The sequence below is a fragment of the Furipterus horrens genome, unplaced genomic scaffold (genome assembly GCF_987537825.1).
Source record: "Furipterus horrens unplaced genomic scaffold, mFurHor1.1.pri manual_scaffold_2, whole genome shotgun sequence".
Lineage (NCBI taxonomy): Eukaryota > Metazoa > Chordata > Mammalia > Chiroptera > Furipteridae > Furipterus > Furipterus horrens.
In genome coordinates this window covers 2,537,750-2,562,058 of record NW_028327172.1, presented here as the reverse complement: position 1 = coordinate 2,562,058, position 24,309 = coordinate 2,537,750, and the positions used below count along the sequence as shown (strand labels likewise).

Sequence of the window (24,309 nt, the reverse complement as noted above, 5' to 3'; positions counted from 1 at the left end):
AGGCCGCGAGCAACCCTCGTGCCCCCTTGCACGTGGGCGGGTCACCCGGCCTCCTCCTCTGGGGTCTGTTTCTCTTCTTATAAGGCCGCCCGTTGCTGGATCTGAGCCCCCTCTGCTCTGGGACGACGTCACCTTAACTTGGTCACGTCTACAAAGACCCTGTTTCCAAATAAGGCCCCATTCTGAGGTTCTGGGATGAGGACGTGGACCTCTCTTTGTTAGGACACATTTCAGCCACCCCGTCAGGGCGGAGCGCCCCTCGCCGGGTCCATGCGGGCCGGGCTCACGCACCTGTCCCCCCTCCCCCGCAGTGCGCCCCGGGGGGCTGCCTGATGGAGCTGTGCATCCAGCTGAGCATCATCATGCTGGGCAAGCAGCTCATCCAGAACAACCTGTTTGAGATCGGCATCCCGTGAGTAGCCGCTGGGCAGCGGGGGGCAGGGAAGGCGGGCCTGGGCCAGGATGGGGGCGCCAGACACAGGGCGGGGGGTGAGGACCGAGGGGGGGCCGGGGCCGTAGCCACCCCATAGTGCAGGGGGAGGAGGCCGGAGACTCTGCTCCCACCGGGCGCCCCACACCCGTGTGCTGCCCCCTGTGGCCGGCACCCTCCCCTTGCACCCTTCAGGAGTCACGGCTCCTCCCCTGGCCAAGCCAGCCGGCCCTCTGCGGTCAGGGACATTTTGAACACTTTTCCCTGATCCACCTCCTCCTTCCGCCCTCCCTGAGTCCGCTTGGGCACAGCCTGACCCGACCCCTTCAGGGCGTCCCCCGACTGTAGGTGGCCACTGTCCTCCCTGCGCCTCTGCTGCCTTCTGTCACACACGGCGATGACCCTTGTCCCTGCCTCGGGGGGCGGGGGGGGGGGAGGGCAAAGGGGCTCCTGGACAGAGCAGCTGGGGCCAGTGCGCTAGTTCAGGGTGTAGGTCAGAGTCGGAAACCCGGGGGACAGACCCCCGCCCCCAAGGCCCCCCCGCGTGGCAGCCTGCCTGAGGGGGCGCGGCGCCTGTTTCAGGAAGATGAAGAAGTTCATCCGCTACCTGCGGCTCAAGCGCCAGAGCCCCTCGGACCACGAGGAGCACGCGAAGCGGAAGCAGCGCTACGAGGCGGACTTCACGCTGGAGCCCTTCGCGGGCCTCACCCCCGAGTACATGGAGATGAGTGAGTGTGGGGCGGGGGCGGGGCCTCTCGCGCCAGGGACCCCCAGGGGCGCGCACGGGACCCACGGAGGGAGGAGGCCAGGGGCCGCGGCCGCAGGGCAGCCGCCTGGAGGCTCCCCGACTCCGTCCCCCTCCCCCACCCCCTCCCGCTGCTCTGGCCACACCGGCCCCCCCCGCTGCCCCCCGTGCGTTGTGGTCCCCAGCACCCCCCACGTTGCCCGCTCACCTCGTTCCTTTTCTAGCGACTCCCGCACCTAGAACAGGTCCAGGTATACGGCGGGCGCTCCGCGCGTGTTTGCTGGGAGAACGGGTGAGGGAGAGGGGGTCCCAGAGGGGAGCGCCTGGTGGCCACCGTGCACAGCTTGTGTTAAATGCTGGTTCCCAGGCCCTCCCCTGGTCTGTGCGGGGGGCGCTGCGGACTCAGCCCTTGGGCCGCCCTGGGCAAACGCAGCCAGGCGCTGCTGCGCCGTGGGGACGTGGCGCGTGGGCAGGGCCGCCTCCCACCTCGGGAGGGAGGGCTGTTTCATGAAGAGCCTCCCCGGGCTCCCGTGGCCGCGCTGGTCCCTGCGAGTCGCTCCCAGCCTCCCAGCCTCCCCGACGAGCCCCTCGCCACCGACGCAGGAGGCAAAGAAGCTTGAGGTTTGAGAAAAGGGAAGCAGTGCTGTGTTGGGATGCCGTTCTCCCTCTCTCCTGGAATAAAGTCCAAGCTCAGCCCGAGGCGGGGGTGCTCTGAGCTCAGCGTGGAGTCTGGGAGGAGGGCCTCCCGGCCGGCAGCCCGTGATGGCCGGAGGCCAAGTCCCCTGTCCCTCTGCCTTCGATGAATTAGGTCCTGGGACAGGCTCCTCTGCCCCCCAGGGAGCTTCCCATCCATGCCCCTTGCTGCACCGGGAAGCTGGGAGCGACTCGAACGGACCATCGGGGCCCACCCAGGGTCACCCCGCCCCCACCTGCTCCGCACGGCACCGCGGCGCTTGGCTCTGTGTGCCCAGGGGAATGTTTTAAAATGCAGAGTCCCAGGCCGCACCCCACACAGACCAGGGATGGGCCAGGGAACTGGCATTTAAAATAAGATGGTGTCGCTCAGTGGACTGAGCACTGGCCTGTGAACCGGAGGGTCGCCGGTTCAGTTCCCGGTCGGAGCACACGCCTGGGTTGCGGGCCGGGTCCCCAGTTGGGGGCGTGTGAGGGGCAACCACACACTGATGTTTCTCTCCCTCTTCCTCACTCCCTTTCCTCCGCTCTAAAAATAGATAAAATCTTTAAAAAATAGAAGTAAATAAAATTTAAAAAAATAAAAAAAAATAAGCTATCCATGGTGGCCGGGGGCTGTACACTCTGGGAGCCCCTGTTTGAGGCTTTCAGACCTCATTCCCTCATCCTTTGGCCCAGGGTGCGCTCTGCAGCCAATGGCTGTCACCCCCCCACCCCACTGCCTGTCTTCTCCCCGAGGCCACCTCAGGTGGGCACCCGGTGCCCACAGGTGCCCATACATGGGAAGAAAAGGCCCGGCCAGGAAGGTCCTGCGCCCACCCCAACCCCATCAAGGCTCCAGCTTCTCTCCCGTCCCCATTCAGTGCAAGGAAAGTGGGGTGCCCATGGCCCCCGCCTCAGCAGCCCCCGGCCTACCCACTGAGCCTGCATGCGGAGCTGACCGAGGGCCCCTGCCACCCCCAGAGCCTTCAGATGGGAACGGCGTCCACAGGTGTCCCCTGCAGCCCAGAGGCCACATGCAGCCCCCATGCCCGCTGTGCTGACAATGGTCACACTCAGCTAACCAGGCACACGGTGACATTCTGTCACTTCCTTGTTTACTGCCTGGCACGGAGCACCCATTGGGTACTTCCTGAACCAGCTACCTCACTTCATCTGCTCAGCAGCCTTGTCCTGTCCCCTCCTGGTCACTGGCCCTGTGCCGGCCTCACGTGCCAGGCAGAGGCGCCCCGCCTGTGATGAGGATACAGAGAGGGAGGGGGAGGCAGGGGCCACACAGTCCTAGACAGCGGCCCCTGCCCGGCTCCCCGAGGCCCGATGGAAGAGGATGCTGGGGGCTCTTGGAGACCCTGGCAGGCCCCCCCAGTCCAGGAACCTCTGGCGGATGGGAACACTAGGGCCCCATGCAGGGTCCTTCGCAGCCCAGACATGGGTGATGGGCTGAGCCTTGTGTTCACGGGGCCCTTTTCCCCTTATCAAGTTTTTGCTATTTTTCAATTACAGTTTGCATTCAGTATTGTTTTGTGTTGTGGTTTAAGATTAGACGTGTGATAAGTGAGTTCATGCCCTTTGCTCAAGAGTCGAACTAAGACCCAGAGCCAAGTGTAAACCCTCCCCCGGGCACCCCTGTCCCCGGTCACTGGCTCACGCACGTGCAGGGGCCACACAGGGACAGGGCGCCAGCCAGACCCAGAGGCGGGCCACCACGGGGCCCGGCAGGTGGGACAGGGCCCCGCGTGCGGGAGGCAGGGCACGGGCCGCGCTGACTCCGCCTCCCTCTGCAGTCATCCAGTTTGGCTTCGTCACTTTGTTCGTCGCGTCCTTCCCCCTGGCCCCGCTGTTCGCTCTGCTGAATAACATCATCGAGATCCGCCTGGACGCCAAGAAGTTCGTCACCGAGCTGCGCAGGCCGGTGGCCGTCAGAGCCAAGGACATCGGTGAGTGACCCGCGGGGACGGGTTCTGGGCACGTGCTGGGTTTGGGAGAAGACCCTGCTCCGCAGAAGCGAGAGCCAGAACTGGCAAAGCGGGGCCAGGCCCCTGTGGGCTCCTCGCTGCCCCACCCGGGCCTCCTCACCCCCAAGATGGCGCGAGAATATCTGGGAAAGAGGCCTGATATCTGTCTCACAATCCACTGACCCAGGAGGCCCACAAGCCACACTGGCCCATGGACGGTCCGCCACATCCCTACCCACACAGCACATTTGTGTGCATGCCCCGCCCAGAGAACAGAGCTAGACCAATGGGGGGGCTCCTATTTATCAGCCGCTTAGCCAGAATCTTCCACACCGGGGCTACTTAATCGTTTAAGATTCACAAGAAAGCAAGCAAGGAAGACGGCCCCTTGTGCTGACGAAGGGAGAGCAGTGCCCACCGGGGTCTGGGCCGAGAGGCCCCCAGGCTTTCTAACCTCAGGCCATTAAGGGGTGCCCCTTCCCCCTGGATGAGGGGCTGGGCCTTGAGGGGTGGAGCATGTCATGTCAGCACAGGGAGTAAGTTTCTAATGGTCAGGGGTGTCACCAGAGGCATTTAAGCAGATGTGGGTGCTTGTCTGTCCGGGGATGGTAAGGGATGTGGAGACATTAAGAGGCAGGGCTCAGGGTCAGCCCACACCTACAAGCACCCGGCCTGTCTTATCTTAAAATCAGTCACTTAAACGGGGACCCAGTGTCCACTGTGGAAAAAACGTATTGGGATCTTCCTTTGAAACAATACAGAGAATTACAAAAACACAGGCCCTTGGTCTCCGAGCCGACACAGCGGTAGGGAGGGAGATTCTTGGAATGAACGAGGGTGGAATCGCACGTTAGGGATGTGGTTTGTCATTTCACCAAAACGAGGACTGGACAGCTGTGTGTGGGGACCCCTTCCGGCTGGGCTGGCGGGGCCCCGACCTGACCTTGCTCACACGCAGGGGCTCCTCCAGCCCTGCGCATGGGGCGCCCTCTTGGGAAATGCCCCTCAGGCCGCCCTGTCCCTGTCTGTGTCGGACGCAGGCTCCTGGGTCTGTGCTCTGGCCTCTGCTGGCCGACCGACCCGCTGACGGTGGCCAGCCCCCCCAGCCCCCCCGCCCACCCCGAGAGGGCGTGGGCTGCGGCTCCCAGCGCGAGTGTGGCCGCTTAGGGGGAAAGGGGTGAGGGTGCCGGCTCCACAGCTCAGACACGGGCCTGTCTCGGCCGCCTCGTCTGGCTCCCCCGCGGCCCCATGTTAAGCTGTGGGACGGGGCTGAGGCCTGCGGGTCCGGCCCGCCTTAGGGACCGGAGTCGGAGCCAGGGCTCAAGTACCACGGCCGTCACCCTCTGCTGTGACGCCTGAGCCTCCCTCCCCACTGGACTTCCCGTACCATGTTGCGTGTATGATTTTAAACGGCTGTTTAGCTGGCCCTCTGCGTGCCTTTGGTCCCCCCGATCCTCGGCCCATGCCCCTCACGCGGGTCAGCGCTCCACACAGGTTTCAGTGTCTGGGGACCCGCAGGCCACCCCCCCGCGTCCGAGCAGCAGCTCCCTCATGTTTTCATCTCACGCCCGAAAACATAAGGGGCCGCTCTTGGCTTGCGGGCCATCCACACACAGGCCGTGTTGGCACGTCCCCTCTGGGGACCAGGCTGGCGCTGCAGCGAGGACGGGCCCCAGGGAGCGGGTCTGACAGGGAGCTTCTGGGTGTTCCACAGCCGGGTCCTCAGAGGAGCCTCGGGGGAGGGTTGGGCAGATCCTGGGACCCACTTTCCAGACGGGAAGACCAAGGCCAGGTGGTTGACAGAGCCGCGCACCTCTGTGAGGAGAGGTCCCCGCACCAGAGGCCTCAAAAGGGGCAGCTGGCGGCCGGCCGGGCACGCCCTGGGTCGTCCTGGGGCTGTAGAGAAGAGAACGCTGCCTCTTTGTCACTCGTCCCAGTGCCCGGAGTCCGCAGGCGAGGCCACGGCAGGCGGGCATGTGTTTGCTTTGGCACCCTTCGCTTGGCAAAGCCCTCGCTGTCCCCTGCGGCCACATCCTCAAACTCGCAAACTCACTGAAGTGAGAGGAGCCTGGGGCGGCCTCCAGCCTCCACGGTCCGGGCCCCAGCAGCCACGGCCCCCACGAGCCAGGCTGGCGCGCACGTCCTCGGGGGTCTCGCTCACGGCCGCCCTGTTTTCCCAGTTCTGGTGGCTCAGCTGCCCACTTCCTGGTTCCTGTACGGCTGCTTGAAGGCATAGCCAGCCCTCCTTTCACGGGTTTGTTTATGGCTCCTTCGCTGTAACCTTTTCTAGAAGAGGCTTTTGTATTCCTCCTGTGATCCATGTGGGGCCCCGAGGGGACACTGGGCCCCGTGGCCCGAGACCTGCACCCACGGGGCGGGGCGGCTGGGGGAAGCTCTGCCACAGAGGCCCGAAGGCCCTGCCTGGGCACGGGGAGCGGGGTGTGGCGTGTCACGGCAGGGGACCCAGCCCTGTCCTCCTGTGCGTGGGAACGGGCTTAGCTTCCCAGCCCCGAGCTCTGACAGCAGATTAACACGCTTCCTGCTCTCAGCCTCCCTCTGCAGCGCCTCCGGGTGACAGGCTTCTGCCTGCATTCAGGCCTGGGCCGTGCCTGCGGTCGGGGTGACCAAACACCTCCCCTCCTGTTCTTGGAAGGGGGCAGGCGCCCCCGCCCCCGCCAGAGAGGTTCCCCCCTGGCATCGCGCCCCTACCCGCTCCTGGAGACCCTCACAGCAGCGGTCCTCCCCGGGTGTGTGCAGCCAGCTCACCGGGAGAGAGGCCGCTCCTGCGTCCTGGGTTTGCATTTTTGAAGCACGACCCCGTGGTCCTGGTGTAGGGGTCACACAGAGGACCATCGGCCGCCCGTAAGGACACGGCCTCACCTGTAGGACAGGCTCAGCCCCATCTCCGGGGAGCCCTCACCGGCCCACCTGTTCCCCGCTGTCTACTTTCTTGGCTCATTGGGCCGGTTACCCAGCCCAGCCACAGAACATTTCCTGTTGCTGGGCTCAGGTGCTGCCTCCCAGGGGACCCCCTACCCAGACAACCTCCCGGGCCTGGGCTCACCTGTCCCCGGCACCCTCACCCGGAGGTCTCCGTCTCAGGCCCCACAGGTGGGCTGCAGGAGTGGGGCCTGCTCTCCCAGCCACGGGGCCACCTGAGGGAACCACAGGAGGCTGGAGACCTCGGGTGAGGTCAGCGCTCCCACGGCGCAGGGGCTGCTGATCAGAGGCAGAGCGTGACCGCCCACGCGGGCGCGGGCGTGGCAGTAGCAGATCCGCGGTGGGCACCGAGTGCTGCTGTCCCGGCATGGTCTCTGGGGACTGAGAGAGCCCGGCACCTCACATGCCGATGTCGGCTGCTGCCTATGATTCAGGTTTCTGGGCCACCAGCGTGCACCCCCGAAACAGGGCCTGGGAGACGACCCAGGGGCTCACTGCCCTCCTGTCCCCAGCAGCCTCCACCCCAGGGACAAGAACATGGTAACGGGCCTCCGGCCTCTCCCAGCCTTCCTGAGAAGGCGCGTTATCCCGCTGGGACCTGGTTCAGCCACAGGCCTGATAGGACTTGGTTGGGGTGGGGTGGGGTCAGGCGGGGCGCTGGGCCCTTCCCTCAGGGCTCTGACAAGCAGAACCGGCTCTGGGCCCAGCCGCTAGGGGGGGCCACGGAGGGACGCGCGTTTCTCCAGGTGCTCGCCTGGGCTCGGGTGCTACGGGAAACGGTTTACACCCCGCCGCTGCCAAGTCGGGATACCCGGGACATGGCCCGGCCTCACCCGCCAGGGGCCCTGGCTTTGCTCTTTGACCCTGGCACTGCCCTGGCCTGTCCCTAAATACAGGGACAGGAAGAAAGAACTATGTAACAGTTCTAGACACCGAATGTCCTGGGCCTGGGCGCCAGTCACTGTCACGTGAGCTCTCGGGGGGCAGGAGCTGCCTCCAAATGGAATCTTTGTCTTTCTAGAAAAGACACGTCCTCTAAGCCAAGGAGTGTAGAAGCAGGTCCACAGGAGGCTGGGCAGGGCCACTTAGAGACCAGCTGTTTTTAAGCACCTCTGTTAGGATTTGCTGACAAACAGCGGAGGAGCCTGCACGCGCCTCGAGCTCTGGCACCAGCCGGGTGTCTGACCCGCAGGGCAGCCAGAGCTCTAGGACCAGACGCAGGCCTTTAACGCGCCGCTTCTCCCCACCAGGAATCTGGTACAACATCCTCAGAGGCGTGGGGAAGCTTGCCGTCATCATCAACGTAAGTGACGTGGGGCAGCCGGGGCCCTGGTTCTGCGGGGGGCAGCCCGGGGCACGCGGCGGGCTTCTGCCTCCCACTGCGTGCGGCCACGGGCTGGCAGGAGTGTCTCCTCTTTGGAAGTGTCAGATGGAGACACGGCGGGGGCTCTGGGTGGGAATAACAAATTCTCCTCCACCTTTGCCTACCACCTTGAGCAGAATTCTCCACCGTGCCCACCTTGACCCCTAAGTCCACCCTCTCCCCAGTCCTGAGAATAAACAAGAGACAGAGGGAGGTTGAGAGTGAGTCCTCATAGCCAATCATTCAGCCCTTTTTTTTTAAAGTTATTCTTACTCTTTACAGAATACACACGCCTTCTTTTTCAAGGTTTGGGAAATGCTGAAACAGGGAGAACCCTGCCAGTACCCCCCAAGCCCGCCCCTCACCACACATTCCTAGCTTGCTGGGGACTTGCTGCCCCTGCCCCTCCCCGCCCCTCCTGCCTCTGACCTGCAGGGTAGGAGTGTCGCAGCCCTCCGTCCCAGCAGACCGGCCCTCGGTCTTCCTGCGGCCTCCTGCCGAGGTCCTCCCGCCTCTGCCAGGGCCTGGATCCGCTGTGATTAGCCCTGCCTGTGGTCCCCCGCCAGGCGCTACACCCCCCAAGGCTACATCCCAGATGCAAGAGCCCTAGGCAGCTGTGGCATGCCCAAGTGCCACCCTGTGACACCCCTGCCGCCCACGGGCTGAGCCGGAGCCCCCAGGAGCTGCCACTTTGCACACAGGCAGGTGGCTCCTCATGGGGCCCGGTCAGGGTCATCGCGAGGCCCTGGGACTCTGTCCCCAGTGCACAGGAAGTGATGCTCAGCCCAGCAGGGACCCTCAAGCTCAGAAATAATAGTAATGATGACCACTACCACTTATGAGCATCTAGAACCTTCCAGGCCCTTCTAAGTGCCTGCAGCGTGCCTGCCGCCTAGTGCACACGCAGCCCTTGGAGGCAGGGAGTTATAGCCCCACCTCGCAGGTGAGGCAGCCGAAGCAGAGAGAGATCTGGCGACTTGCACCCTGGGCGTCAGGCCCCAGGTCCCTGCGCTGACAGTGGCCCCACACCGGCCGCCCCCAGAGCTGGCCTGAGGACAGGATGAGCTGGGTACAAACTCCAGTTACAAAGCCCTGCCCCCATCCTCCCTCATTCCCTTCCACACAAGCCGCCAAAATGAGGCACCAGGGATGCACAGTGGGTGTCGTTAGCCTTGTGTGAGGAGAAGAAAGTGGAGGCACAGAGAGGTTAGGCGGCTCGCCCAAGGTCACACAGCGAGCAGGTGGCTGCCAGCATTCCTCCCCGCTCAGCATGCCTTCCGCTCAGGGGCCACGTGTCCCCAGCTCCCTGGGCTGCCACAGGGGCTGACGGGAGTGCCCCCCATCATTCGCGTGTCTGCTGGGTGTGTGATCCCATGGCAACGCACGGGCAGAGGGCCATGCGGCTGGCTGGACCCTGTGCCGGGGCCCCTGCTCACCCACTGCTCCCGGCCCAGGCATTCGTGATCTCCTTCACGTCCGACTTCATCCCCCGCCTGGTGTACCTGTACATGTACAGCAAGGACGGGACCATGTACGGCTTCATCAACCACACCCTCTCCTTCTTCAACGTCAGCGACTTCCAGGAGGGCACAGCACCCAACGACCCCCTGGAGCTGGGCTACGAGGTGCACATCTGCAGGTAGCACTCTCGGCGAAGGGCTGGGTTTCTGGGGGGGCCCAGTGGGGACCAGGATTCTCTCAGGGGCAAGTCGCAGAACAGCTCCACCTTCCCCCCAGAAAGATCCCTGGGGTGGTGGTAGGAGCCGATCTATTAGTTCCTTTAAGAAGCGTAGGACAGCTTCAGGCATGGCTGGATCCAGGCGCCACAGTGTGTCATCAGGCCCCACATGGGCGCTGCCTCCCAGCTTGGTTTCCTGCATGCTGGCATTGTTTCCTGGGGGCCACAGAGGTCCCCCAGCAGTTCTCCGCACAGTGGTCCCAGTGGCAAGAATATCTCTTTCCTAGTCGTCAACAGAAGTCCCAGGACCGAGTCTGCCGGACTCTGCGGTGCTGCTGGAGGTGCAGCGACCGCAGACACTCCCGCTGGCCCTGACTAGTCAGAGAACAGAGCTTGGCGCCCCGTGGGTGCTGGGTGAGGGAGGGGCCCGTAGGTGGGCATGTAAACCAGGGGACGACAGGATGACCTGTTCCAACCCTCCGCCTGGTCCCCTGGAGGAGGACTCAGTACTGGGAGCTGGGCGCCAGGGAAGGCCCAGCGGCTCCTCCCTGAGGTCCCTCCACGGGCAGGTGCCCCCCGTGCCAAGTCCCAAGCCTCCCGCTCATCAGCACCCACACTTGGGTTGTTGGAATGTTGGCACCAAGAACGCCCTTGGCTTGACCTATTGAACTTAGAGTGAGTTGTAGAGGAAGCCTGATTCAGAAGGAAGGAGGCTGGGGGTGCAGGGTCCTTCTGTCAGAAACCCCCTCAGAAGGGCCCATGCTGATGTTCACAGGGCCAGCCGGGGGTGTAGGGTCAGGCACCAGGGTCCAGACATTGACTGGGTAGGAAGCGGCTCCTGCCCCACGCATCGGCTGGGGCGTGCTGCCATGTGGTGAGGGCCAAGGACACGGGGCGAAGGCCCCATGTTTTTGTTTTTTCTTTTTAAACCTTTCTTAAAGTTATTTATTTATTTTTACTTTCCATTACAGTTGTCCCAGTTTTTCCCCCATTGCTCTCCTCTGCCCTGCCCCCCACCCCCACCCTGTGGTCCACGGCCATGGGTCCTTTATACTAGTTCCTCAAGGTTCCATTTTTTTTTAAGTGTCTTGTCACTTCCGCCCTCACGAGGCAGGAGACTGTGGGCCGGATCCCTCCGCCCCCGGGAGCTGGCTTTTAGCCAGCACCACCCCCGTACCTGGGCCGCCATCAGGGGCTGCAGGTGTGTGAGCACCACGCCTCCAGAGGCCACTCCTGTGTCAGCGGGCGGAAGGCGCAGCGCCCAGCCCGGCCTGCGGCGGTGGGTGTGAGGGAGGTGGCGTAGCAGGGCTGAGAGCTGCACCCGTGCTAAAACAGGCCTGGTCTCCTGGGACGCTCACCGCCACCTCCAGAGAGGACAGTATCATCCTCCCTGGGGATGCTGGCAGGTGGCCATGGAGAGCAAAGCGAGGAAAAACTTAAGATCATTTCTGATGAGGTCCGTGTGGGTGGCAGCATCCAGGCCCATGAGTGGGCTTTGAGGGATGCATAAGAGTTTGCCAGGTGACCCACATGCATTTCGCAGTCCCCAGTGCAGCAGGCCTTGAGCACAGAAGGAAGAGGGAGGACAAATGCGTGTGGCTTCTGACGCTGGGAGAACACGGGCTGCCCGTTCCCATCGGAGCTCGGGTTGTGCAACTTGCTTGTCATCTGGCAGCTGGCACCAGGGCATGTGCCCAGCCTCGTCTGTCTCTGCGGTTGGCAGCTCAGCTTCCCATCCAGCTCACTCCAGACATAAAACTCTGGGTGAGGGGTGCTGGCTGTGGGTCCCCTGCTGAATCACATCCTGGATTGGGACCTGGCACATAGTAGCTGCTCAATAAATGCCCATGATGTAAGTAAGGGAGGGAATGCTGACTGAGCCCCAGAGAGGCCAGGAGATGGCACAGGGGTGCACAGCAAGGCGGTGGCTGGCCCTAGGTCCAGGCCAGGGCTGCTGTGCCCATAGAGCCAGGCACCGCCCCTGCTGGCCTCCCCACTGGACCCCAGCTTCTCAGGGGCCAGCAGGGGCGCACCTGCAGTCCACCCCAGGAAACTGGGTTTGTTCTGATAGCTTTCCCAATGCAGAGGGCTGTCAGTTTCATTAAACTCAGCACCTCCCAAATTCAGGGAGTAGTCAGATGGGCCTAGGTGGAGACAGGACCTCGGGCTCTCTTCCTGGGTCTCCAGGCCTCTGTGAAGGGGGAGGGGACAGAGAGACCTGAGGCTCGGGAGGTGCCCGTCACTGCTCCGAGGCGTGGTAGATAGGCAATAAATACAGATGGTGTTCACACAGCTAGGGACAGGGGCGGTGGCGGGCCTTGGAGAAGGGCTGGGAGGGAGCGGCGTCTCTGAGCAGGAACTCAGTGGATAGGCCGAGTCTAAACCTGAGAGCTAGGGAAGGGGGTGTGGCGTTGTGCAGACAGAAGGAGGTGACAGACCCAGGAGGGCGCAGCCGGGAGAGGAGGTGCCCTGGGCACTGCACCCCGGGGCGGTCGCCTGGCAGGCCCTGACCACACCAGTTGTCCGTTTACCCTCTGACTCAGGCTGCGCTGGGAAAACGGGGAGCTTTTGCAATAGTTCCCCTGCAAAGAGGGCAGAGGCTGGACAGGTGGTCTTCAGACTGGGTACCAGGGGCCCCCACCTGCAGTTCTGCGGACAGTGAGGGTTGGGTTGAGGTTGGGGGGAACCAGGCTTAGGGAACCCCATGCCCCTTCAGCCAGGGAGGCCCCGCGTGCTTTGTGTGAGCCACTGGGGGTTTCAGGTGGGATTCCTTTTTGGAAAAAGGGTTTCACCGGATGGTCTCAGCCCACTTCTGCGGGACACCTCTTGGAGTTCTTGTTTTCCACAAGGCCCCTCGCACCCTGCCCAGCCCACGTGATTCCTGGCCACCCCCCTCTGACGTGGAGGGAGACTCACTGTCCCCATGGGCGGCTGCGCTGGGCGGCTGAGGCCCTCCTCGCACTGGGCAGAACCCCAGGGTCCGCTGGCCGACCCCGCCTCTGCCGGTATTTGCAGGTACAAAGATTACCGTGAGCCGCCGTGGTCCGAGCACAAGTACGACATCTCCAAGGAGTTCTGGGCCGTCCTGGCGGCACGGCTGGCCTTCGTCATCGTCTTCCAGGTGCGCAGGCCCCTGGGTCCAGGAGCGGGCCCTGCGGAGAGCCGCGAGCTCGGGCGGGGTCAGGAGGCCTGCAGTCCACAGCCTCGGGGTTCGGTGCCCACAGAGCTGGCTCTCAGCCCCCCAGAAGGGCTGGCAGACCGGTGCCGGGACAGGCCCCCGAGGGGGCGACAGCAGGCCGAGGGCAGGCCCATGTCAGTAGAAGTGGTCGCTATTGAAGGAGACAGGCAGGAAGGGGGGCCCCGCCTTGGTCTCCCCTCTACAACCTTTCAGGAAACTGAGGCCCAGGAGCTTAACGCTGGTGCCCCAGGTCACGGTCAGGGGAGCGGCGGGGCGGCGCTGCCAGGCGGGGAGCGTTCCCTGGGGCCCGCCTTCCCACCGCCACGTGCTGCCTCTCCCGCAGAACCTGGTCATGTTCATGAGCGACTTCGTGGACTGGGCAATCCCGGACATCCCCAAGGACATCAGCCAGCAGACCCACAAGGAGAAGGTGCTCATGGTGGAGCTGTTCATGCGGGAGGAGCAGGGCAAGCAGCAGCTGCTGGATACGTGGATGGAGAGGGACCCTGAGAAGGACCAGCCATTCAGCAACCACAGCCCCAGAGCCGGCCTGGACGGCCCCGACTACCGCGCGGGTGCCCCATAGCGGCAGCCCAGCGCCCCGACCGATGGACACGCCCCCCGGGCAGGCGGCGTCCGGCCCCCCCCCAGGCCCGGTGGCTCCTGTGTTTGCAGCAAACCTTGAAGACCACCCTCTGATAGGACAACCTTTTTTTTTTTTTTTTTTTTTTTTTGGTCTTTTCTGTTTTTTCCCCCCTTGTTTTTGCACAAAACCATTACGCAGGGAATTTTGTATCTTTACTTTTCAAGGTTAACCAGAACGATGGCTGGGACGGGAGGACAGGCAGCCAAGGCCGGCGCTTTGCAGAAGCAGTTCTGGGGAACCTGGGGCCTCCTCTGCAGAGGCAGGGAGCAGGGGGTCAGAAGTCACCCTCTTGAATCCTCCTGGTGCCCCAACGGACGCCAAAGGCGGTCCGAGGCACCGGGCACGCGCTGGTGCGACATTGAGGGAAACCGGAGACGCGGGGGGGGCACAGGCCGATGGAGGCCAGTTCCCAGAGACCTCACCTGCCTCGAGGTCGGAAAAGGGAGCCAACTTTCATCCTCTTCTCCCTAGGTCCAGAGTCTGTCAGGCCCTCTGGTCAGAAAGCGAGGTGGCCTGGCCTGTCCATCCGAGGGCGTGGGAGAGGCGCATTGGGGGTCCCTGCCGTCAGCCACACACTGCCCCCGCCAACCATGAGCTGACCTCACAGTCCTTCGTCCTCCTCATGGGCAAAGCCAGGGTGACAGGACAGCGGGCAGGGAGACCCTCGGAGGCACTTCTAGGGGCGGCAGGGGCTTGGGGATGTCTCGGGCTCCCAGGGGAACATTCACCGCTCTAGGATATTTATTGAGGTTTTTAAACAATCAATTTTATGGTGGATTTGAGGGCTTATTTTTCTTGTAGCTCAAAGGTGGAAGGAACTTCTTTTTTCAGTTAACCAAGTATCATTGCAAGGAATTTAAAATCCTGTTACTACCAAAGATTTTTATTAATAAAGGCTTCTATTTTGGTAACACTTCTCTATATTTTTACTTACAGGAATGTTACTGTTGGACAATTATGATTTTAAAAGCTTGTACAAACAGGTCTTGTGGGTGATCCAAATTGGCAGCCAGTAGACTAACCTGAAATTCTCACCTGCAATTCCTTGAGCACCCAGAGAAACAGAAAGAAATGCCTCAGCACAGGGCAGGAAGGAGACGGACCCACATCTGTCCTGAACGTGTGGTTGACATGACGCTGGCATGTCCGCGAGCCGACAGCTCTGCCCAAGCCCGCAGGCGGCTCCCAGCGTCTGCCACAACTGTGGAACCCGCTGCTTCTGTGTTCTCCTGTACAGGAAGCCGTTTGAAATGGGGTTTTTGTATGTGAATATTGTATTAAAAATTAGGTGATTACCAAACATCCTCTTATGGAAACCATTTTTTTTAAGTGAATGCACAAATCCAGAGGGCCGTGGCTAGATGTTCAGTGCTTCCCTCCCTGAACACGCTCTGATGACCCTTGCCCCAGGAAGCTCCCGGGGCGTCCCCAATGTCCCCAAGCCCCGTGGTTGAGCTGCAAAGTCGTGAGACCTGCAGGCATCTGTTTCCTTTGGTGACAGACACATGAAGTACTGTACATGTTCCTGACACTTCTTCTCTAAGACTGTGTGTGCATGTGTACACATGCCTGTGCATGTGAGCATGCGTGTACACATGTGTCGGGTGGGAGCTGTCACACCTTCCAGCAGCCTCTTCCATTAGCCCCAAATCTTGACCCCGATCCCATTCACCCAGCAGAGTACTACTTGGGATTTCATGGTGCTTAACTTACCCCCCCAAACTTTTGGGGACCCACCTAGAGTCACCAGTGTTTTCATTTGGTTAAGTGGGGCCACCTGTTTTTAAACCACTGCCTAGAATCACCATCATTTTGTGAAGGAAGGGCACTTGTGGCACCAAACAGCAGTGGGGCAGCACAGCCCTGTTAGCTAGGGACAGTGGCCTCAGGAGCCACCCAGGTGGCCAGGGTCTCCTGCCACCAGGGCCTTGCAGACCAGCTGCAACTTGGGTGCCCCCTCATGCTCGCGTACCTCCGTCCCCAAGAAAACCTAACGCGTGGTCAGGAAAGTCCTTGTCAAGCTTTGGAGCCGAGTCCTCAGCCCTGGGCCAAGGGCAGCACCCGGGGCCAGTGTTGCAGGAAACCTCTCCCCTCTGGGGCCTCCCAGAAGCCTGAGGGCTCATAGTGGGACCCTCCACCCCATCTGATGAGGACACAGGGTCAGAGCCAGGCAGGGGACTTGCCCGACACCACAAAGCTCCTTAGCACCTGAGCCACGACTTTATAGAGACTGGCACCCAGACTCTGTAGACAGTCACTCATGCAACACTCAAGATGAGAGCGGGCCCTGGCCGGGCGGTTCCGTGGGCTGGGGCATCTCCCCAAACACCAAAAGCTTGTGGGTTGGATCCCCGGGTGGATACGTGGGTGGGTGGGTGGCAGGAAAACAGCCTGACAACTGAGCTGTGCCACCTTCGGCCTGAGGGACCTCAGAGTCAGGCTGGCAAAGGTGCTGGGCAGGAGATGGGAGGTAAGGTCTGATGCCTCTGGCCCGGATGTGCCCACAGCAAGCAGCCCGCCCGCTCGCCCCACAGCGTCTGGCAGGGGGGCTCACGCCTGGAGCTCCGGCTGGGACCGGCACTGTCACCTCAGCCTGGTCCCTCGGATGGGCCCGTGGGAGCAGCCCCTGCCAGGACCCTCCCTGCCGGCTGCACCTGGGACCAAGGCAGCCTCCTCGTCACACTGAGGTCTGAGCTCCCCCGCTCGGCCGTTATTTGTTCACTGTGCTCCATTCTTTTCCCGGATCCCCGTCCCTGTCCCCCCACATTTTCATGGAAGTGTCGTCGGCAGCCGTCCGTCTTGAGAGACGATGGTGTAGCTTCTTAAGAGTCTATCTGCACCGCCGAGAATGGCTGTGCAGTCCGACTCGGGAGTGACACGGTATCTGTCTCCTCCCGTGTTGAATCAACATCTTGCGATGACGCTGGAGTGTCCTCTCCAGTGAAGCTGAAGCTACAGAGCCTGGGCAGGGTGATATGGAGGGTCTGCTGTTGCCCATGCAGCAGACCGCCCCTCTCTTCGCAGCTCAAGGGTCCAAGGGAAAGACGGAGTCAATACAGCTTGGCTTCAGGTGCGCCGCAGGAGTTGCCGGTGTTGACTACAACGTCAAACCGCCTTAGGGACTCCGGCTCCGGATTTTCTGTCGGGGTTTACTCCCTTAGCCTTTCCCCTGAAGAGGTATGCCGCAAGGCAGCGGAGGTTTTTTGGAGTCAGAGTTTTCCTTCTCTGATGTGCCCTGACTGGAAGATCGAACCAGCGACACTTAGCTCGCAGGCCGACGCTCAATCCACTGAGCCAAACCAGTCAGGAATCCATGGAAGTGTAACCCACAGAATACTGCATGTGCCTTAGGTGCACAGTCAACTTCCACACAAAAAGTAAAGTAAGACACCGCTCTGTAGCCAGGACTCCGAAGCCGGGTGTCCCGGCCCCTCGGGAGCCTCCGCTGGCGCTCCCTTCTGGCCACCAATCTTCACCCAACCGTAACCAGGTCCCCCCCCACCCGCTGTCCCGACCCGACTTCAGCCCCGAACGGGGAGTCCCTGGTTTTGCTTCTTGGTGGCTGCTGCCCTCTGCTGGCTTCCTGGGGGCGCTGCACCCGGGGAGGAAAACGCCCAGAAAAGGCACGGCCGGCGGCCAGTGCTGGCTTTCTGTTTGCTGACGTGGCATTAAAACAACACGCGTTTATTAACTTGTAGTTCTGTGGGTGAGACGTCGGGCACAGGTCTCACTGGGCTAAAACCAAGGTGTCGGAGAGGTGGGGCTGGACTCTCCCGCAATATTCAAGCCAGCGACGGCGAGGAGCCCTTCCCCTCCCCCACCCCACCCCGCCGAGGAATAAACCAGGATAATCCCCCATCTCGAAACCCTTCATCTTCACCACAGCCGCAAAGCCGCTTCTGCCACGGAAACCTAGTCCCAGGTCTGGGGTCGGATGTGGACGTCCTGGCGGGGCCCTGGGGGGCTGCAGGCGGGGGTATTATTCTGGCCACCATATACCCCTGTGCCCAGCAAGGAAGCCTTTTCTTTAGAAAAAAATACCCCCAAGCAAAGCCCAGAGTCGTCATGAATGAGAGAGACCAAAACAAACAGAAAAAGGAAAACAAAAGAAGGAGGGAACACGGAGACAATAGGAAGAGAAAAAAAGGAAAATAAACCCTGGTCAGCTGCACAAATAAGACCGGTTTGCATCCACAAAACCGGTAAAACATGGCTTTCCTGACTTTTTTAAAAGACACAGGCTAACTAAGTGAAAGAAAAGTACATGCATTGGACTTCATTAACGTTTAAACCTTCCATGCGTCAAAGGACACAGCCAACAGAGACAGCCGTTCACAAAACGGGAGGGGATTTTTTGTACGTCGTGTATCTGATATGGGATTCATATCCAGAATATGTAAAAAAAACCCTTTGACTCAACAACAAAAAGACAAGCAACCCAATTAAAAATGGGCAGAGGGCCCTGACCAATGTGGCTCAGTGGGTTGGGCATCGTCTGGTCAACCAAAATGTCACAGGTTCGATTCCCAGGCAGGGCACATGCGTGGGTAGGGGTTCGGCCCCAGGTTGGGGCGCATGTGAGAGGCAACCAATGGACGTTTCTCCCTCACATCGATGTTTCCCTCCCTCTCTTTCTCCTCCCTTCCCCTCTCTCTAAAAATAAATAAAACCTTTAAGTTAAATTGAATTAAAAGTAGACAGAGGACTTGAACAGACATCTCTGCAGACAAGTCACATGAGTGGGCACCCCCAGGGCTCACCCCCACAGTGACTCTAAACACTGCATTAGTCAAGGTGTTCCAGAGAAACAAGCAACAGGAAAGAGGGAGACCTATATGGGGAGACTGGTTACAGGGGTGGCTCGTGTGGCGGTGGAATCCAGGAAGTCCCTGCGTCTGCCACCGGAAAGCGGGCGGACCCGGGAAGCCAGTGGTATAGTTCAGTCTGAGTCTGAAGGTGTGAAAATGGGGGGCGGGGGGCAAGCAGCATGAGTGCCACTCTGAGTCCAAAACCCAAGCACCAAGGCCCACCATTGCCCGGGGGCCGCTCCAGCCGAGAGCGCGCACGCGCCGTTGCCCCTTTTTTGTTCTACGGGGACCCTCGCCGGATCGGGTGATGCCCGCCCGCACTGGGGAGGCCGTCTGCTTGACTCAGGCTACCGGTTCAAACGCCAGCCTCTTCCAGGAAAACACCCCCACAAACACACTCAGAAATATGTTTTACCAGCGGCCAGGGCAGCCCTTGGCCCTGTCAGGTTGCCGTTAAACTAAGCATCACAAACAACATCTGTCTGCGGAATGCTCCCAAATTCACATCCGTGCCCAGATCTGTTCCAAGCCCACGTCCCTTGCACCCCGCTGTCCCCTCGGCCTCTCTCGTAGGCCCTCCCCCAGCCCACCTGCCACACCTGCCCCAGGTCAGTCAGTACGCACTCCATCCTTCAGGCCTTCCCCGCATCCCCCGTCCCCTCGTTATGTCCACCCAGATGGAAAGACGGCCTCCCCCTTCTCGCCCCCTCTGCGGTGTGAGGCCCGGGCACCCTCCTCCCTCATCAGCACTAGTGTGAAGCCCCGTGGATGCGACCCTGTGGCGGAGTGGGTCCTTCACAATATCACTCCGGGCTCGCAGCAGCACTATTTACAACGTCCCAAAGCTGGGAACCACCGAAATGTCCCCCGGCTGACGACTTCAGCAGTGGCAGGGGCTGCAGGAAGGAGGGGGGAAGGAAGTGACCACGAATTAGCTATCAGCTTCCTACTTGGGGTGATGAAAATGTTCTAAAATTAGCTAATGGCGAGGGTTGGAGCACCTTACGAATATACTAAAACAACAGTGAATTGTACACTTTAAAGAGAGTGAGTTATATGGGCTGTGAGTTCTCTCTCAAAACTCGGAAGCCTTGGCCCCTCCTCTCACACTCGGCAGGGGCTCCACCCCGGCCTGCGAGGCCCCTCCCTGCAACCCCCCCCCCCCCAGCGGCGCCTGGAAACTCAGCCGTCCTCTGCGCCCCGGCCTTGCTCCTGCTGTGCCCTGCCCGGCACACACGCTTCCCCGCACCCCCGCCTGGCGTGCCCCGCCCCCTGCACCTGCCGGCCCCGCCCCCACGCCCCGCCCCGCCCCTGCTCCTGCTGTGCCCTGCCTGGCACACACGCTGCCCCGCCCCCTGCACCTGCAGGCCCCGCCCCCACGCCACGCCACGCCCCTCTGCGCCCCGGCCCTGCTCCTGCTGTGCCCTGCCCGGCACACACGCTGCCCCGCCCCCTGCACCTCCGGCCCCGCCCCCACGCCACGCCACGCCCCTCTGCGCCCCGGCTGTGCCTCGCAGCAACCTGGTGTACTGATGACTGAGCTCTGGCAGGCGGGGACTTCCCGAATTTGTCCCCAGCACCTACTGCCCGGCACACAGTAGGTCCTCAATAAACGCCAAAAAGCACTGAAAGCATCAATGGCTACGACTTTAAAAAGCGACTATTAATGCAGCTGGAACACCTAACTAAACCCCTGCGTAATCTCTTGGCGCCCTTGTGTCCGGAGGGCACTAGAGGGCATCAGCCATCACACACGTTAATAAACGAAGGTTTTTGTCATCAGCACCCGCACGGCCGCACTTCCCAGAAGGAGCCCGGCCGGCCCGCGCCGGCGCTCTCGGGACCTCCACGGCCTCACGTTCCCGGCCGCGGGGAGAGCGTCAGAGCGCGCGGGCGCAGAGGCCGTCCCGCCCCGCGTAGGGGGTCCCGTGCGGGGCGCCCCCTGGCTGCGGTCGTGCGCCTCCCGGCGGAAACGGCTAGGGTCGGGCCCCGGGCGCATGCGCGGGTCGCGGAGTTCTCGCGAGGCGCGGGATGAGCGGGCCGCGGGGCACTTCCGGGGGCGGGGTAGGAAGGGCTTGTGCAGAGGGAGCCGGGGCGTCCGCGGGGCGCAAGACCGGAGCGGGCGCCGGGCCGGGCCGGGCGTGGCTGGCTGGGGCCGCGGCCGCCGCCGCCGCCCGCCGCCATGGACCCGTTCCTGGTGTTGCTGCACTCGGTGTCCACCGGCCTGTCGAGCGCCGAACTGGCCGACCTGAAGTTCCTGTGCCAGGGCCACCTGGGCAAGAGGAAGCTGGAGCGCGTGCAGAGCGGCGTCGACCTCTTCACCCTGCTGATCGAGCAGAACGAGCTGGACCGCGAGCGCCCGGAGCTGCTGCGCGAGCTGCTCGCCTCCCTGCGGCGCCAGGACCTGCTGCGGCTCCTGGACGACTTCGAGGCGGGCGCGGCGGGCGAGGCGGCCCCGGAGGAGCAAGGTGGGCGCGGGCCGGGGGCCGGGGCGGCGGCCGGGGCGGGCGGGGCCGGGCACCGAACCCCTGCCAAGCCCGCGCTTCCGTTTGACCGATGCCCCGGGGGCGCAGCAGGCCGCAGGGCAGCGCGCTCACGCCCGGCGCCACACTCGGTGTTCTCCCCAGCCGCCTGGTCCGCTAAGTGCCGCCTCTTGTCATTCCGCTGCACAGGCGCGAGGACCGCGACTCAGAGGGGTGTTCAGTGGCCCGCGTGACCGGCACCTAGCGGAGCGGGGCCTGGGCGGGGCGGCGGGGCCCCGGCGCGGGCGGCGTCAGGCACGAACCTGCCCCTCTGGCCAAGCCCATTCTCCGGTGGCTTCCTCCGCCGGGAAGCTCTCCGGGCCCCGCGCCTGCGGCTTCCAGCTCCTTCCAGGCGCGAAAGCGAGACCCGAGTTGGGCAGGATTTCTCAGCCCCTAGCCACGTTCTTAGAGCCTGGGGCGGGGGGTGCTTTGGGGGCTCCCCTCACGGGCTCCAGGCTGCTGTGGCCTGGAATCGCTCATTCGGTCACTGGGCCCAAAAAAGATATAAATGCGCCGCCATGGTGGCTCTCCATGGAGCTGGTGCGTCTTGGTGGCAGGCAGAGAGCACAGCCCGGCCTAAAGGCAGCGAACCAAAGGGGACAAAGGACGTTGTATTTTCAAGGCCATTCCGTGCGGGGGCGGCGCTTATCCGATGCGCTGGGAAGGCAGGTAACGGTTAGACGTGCGCGCGCGCACACGTGTTTCATCTGTGCAGTTACTGTGCTGGACAGACGCACACGAGACGGTGAAGAGCAGGGACGGGGAGGTGACAGGAGGCGACTCGTTATTACTCACGTACGGAGGGCGACTTAGCGTGACGACTGGCGGAGACTGGGCTCTGGCCCCAGCCTGTCCGGGTTTCGCATCCTGGCCCTGCCGCTGTCTGGCCGTGTGGCCTCCGGAAAACCGTGGCCTTCTCTGTGCTCGGTTTCCTCTGTACAGACGGCCGTGGGAGCATAGGTGACCACTGCCCAGGCTGCCAGGGCCCGGGTGGGTGCACAGCCGACAGCGTCCGGTGCTGTGCAGCTGGGGGTGCAAGATCGCAGGGCCCCCCGGCACTGTCTCCATCCTGCGCCCCTCGCCCCGTCCCAGAAACAGCCTGTCACGTCTGTAGTCCCCAGCTTGCTGACCTCGGGGGGACTTCGGCAGATGAGGACGTGGTCGCCAGGGCCCGAGGACTGGTGGTCGGTTGGGGGAGCCTCCCAAGCAAGACTTGGGGTTGTGTCCATTCTCCAGGGCTGCTGTACCGATCGCCACACACTTGGTGGCTTAAAGCCCCAGAGACGGGCTCTCTCACGACGGGTCGGGAGCAGAGGCAGAAACCGAGGCCCGCAGGCCTCACTCCCTCCAAAGGCTCTGGGGGCTGAGGGGATCACTCCTGCCTCCCTCGTCCAGCTTCTGGGGCTCCCGGTGTCCTCGGCTGCGGCCACAGCACTTCAGTCTCTGCCTCTGTGGTCATGTGGCTTCTTTGTGTATGTCCTGTCAGGACACTTGTCACTGCATAATCCAGGATGATCTTTTCTCAAGATCCTCAACTTACATCTGCAAAGGCCTTTTTCTAAGTGACATTCATGGTTCCAGAGATTTGATGCACGGAGCAACCTCATTTCCTTCCTTCTGGCCCCTCCCAGCCCCTCCCTGAGTGTCCCCAGTCCTGAGCATTTAGCGCCACTGCAGCCTGCCCCGCCCTCAAGTCGTCAGCCAGTCACAGCTCTGGGGCAGTGTTTTGGGGTCGGGTTGGCTAGGGTGGTGGTAGAAGCCGCAGTGGTCCTTCTGTGACCTCCCATCCCCTCTGCTCCTGGGTGGCATCGGTCTTTACAAGAGGACCTCTTGTGACCCAGCACCCGGGTCTCCCGTCTCCTGGGAGTCCCCAAGCCCCAGGTGAGACTGCTTGTTCTTTCTGTCCCCAGACCTCTCTGCAGCCTTTGACATCATATGTGATCACGTGGGGAAGGACTGGAGAAGACTGGCCCGCCAGCTTAAAGTGTCTGACGCCAAGATCGATGCCATCGAGGTGAAGTACCCCCGGAACCTGACGGAACAGGTGAGGGAGTCGCTGAGGGTCTGGAAGAACATGGCGCGCGAGCACGCAGCTGCGTCCCTGCTGGTGGCGGCGCTCAGGGCCTGCCGGCTGAACCTGGTGGCCGATCTCGTCGAGGAGGACCAGCAGGCCCGGAGCCTGCAGCGGCAGAACGAGAGCGGTAGCAGCCCCGTGTCCCTCATGGCGTGGGACTCAGACGCACCTGCCTCGGGGGCCTCCTCCTGACCTCGTCGCTCTTCTCCAGGGACCGCGGGTGTCCGCACAGCCAGGACTGGGTTCCTCCCGCAGGTTGGCCGGGTGCCTTCCATAGGCCGGTGCTGTGAAGGCCGGGTCATGAGCCCGATGCGGAGCCCCAACGCCCCCACCGCCGTGGCACATCCCAGCCGCAGCCGGCACTCGGGGCGTGCTGGCGGGCCTCAGGTGGGGGCCCCTGCGTCCCTTCCTTCCCCTTGGTCCCCCCTGGGGAGGGAATCCTGGACCCATTAAACGAGTCCCTGCAGGAGGAAGTTTGGGAGCCATGTCCAACACGTAGGAGGAATTACAGCTGAGCGCTTGTTAGCCTTGCGATTCTGCAGGAGAGGTAGCGAGCCCCGAGTTAACCCCTTGTTTGCGGGCATTTTGTGCCAATGCCTCATGGTGGGAGCGGGAAATTTTTTAAATATGCGCACAAATTTTGTTATTACATGAGATCACTATAAATTGAAAACTACTTTTGAATTTTCTTTGTGAAACTTTGATTTTTTTACCTTAGAATGTTTTAATTATTATTATGAAAGATAAAGACACTGTGCACAGTTTGCAAAAAAATGTGATTTTTCTGTGTCCTGCATACAGTGTGTTAAGGGGCTGCAGGAAAACGGGGTCGGCCCTAGCAGAGCAGGGTCAGCGGCAGCACTCGCCAGCTCCAGAGCCCACCCCGCGTCCTCCTGCCACCCCCACGGCTGGCCAGGCGCTCTGAGCCCACCCGGTGCCAGCGCAGGTGGCATGGGGGTGCCGCGTGCCCCACTCTAGCACTCGGCCCTCGCGAGGGCTCTCTCCTCTAAGACAGAGCCTGTTAGGTGCTCAGAAGTGATCTGCACGGTCCGTGCTCCACGAGTGTCATTCTTCGGTGACAGTTTCTATGATTCCATGGTGGTTACCATTTTGTAACAAAATCACCATCTTTCTGACAGCAGAATTGGCAGAGGAGCAGGATCTTATCATTTTAAAAAGCCATCTTCCTGCTTCTCAGGTAACCTATTAAGCAGGTGCCTTCCCAGCGAAAGTCTGCCTGTTACAGAGACTTTCCGGTTTCTGTTGGTGGTTTGTGT

At 62.0% G+C, this 24,309-nt stretch overlaps 2 protein-coding genes across 6 annotated transcripts in view; both read left to right on the top strand.

Annotated features, from left to right (window-relative positions):
• ANO1 (anoctamin 1) overlaps positions 1–13,749 on the top strand; it is a 128,547-nt gene extending 114,798 nt beyond the window's left edge. For all 5 annotated transcript variants that reach the window (XM_090257278.1, XM_090257271.1, XM_090257300.1 and 2 more), the window contains 7 exons: positions 312–412; positions 1,013–1,158; positions 3,653–3,805; positions 8,014–8,066; positions 9,581–9,765; positions 12,820–12,925; positions 13,326–13,749. In XM_090257278.1, the coding sequence (XP_090113404.1) occupies positions 312–412; positions 1,013–1,158; positions 3,653–3,805; positions 8,014–8,066; positions 9,581–9,765; positions 12,820–12,925; positions 13,326–13,568 (987 nt within the window). In that variant the 3' untranslated portion in view covers positions 13,569–13,749. The remainder of the gene's footprint in view (positions 1–311; positions 413–1,012; positions 1,159–3,652; positions 3,806–8,013; positions 8,067–9,580; positions 9,766–12,819; positions 12,926–13,325) is intronic.
• Positions 13,750–20,549: 6,800 nt separating this feature from the next.
• FADD (Fas associated via death domain) lies at positions 20,550–23,354 on the top strand. Its single transcript, XM_090267423.1, has 2 exons — positions 20,550–20,904; positions 22,869–23,354. Exons 1-2 carry the CDS (start codon positions 20,619–20,621, stop codon positions 23,222–23,224), a joined length of 642 nt encoding a protein of 213 aa, XP_090123549.1. The 5' UTR covers positions 20,550–20,618; the 3' UTR covers positions 23,225–23,354.
• The last annotated feature ends 955 nt before the right edge of the window (positions 23,355–24,309 follow it).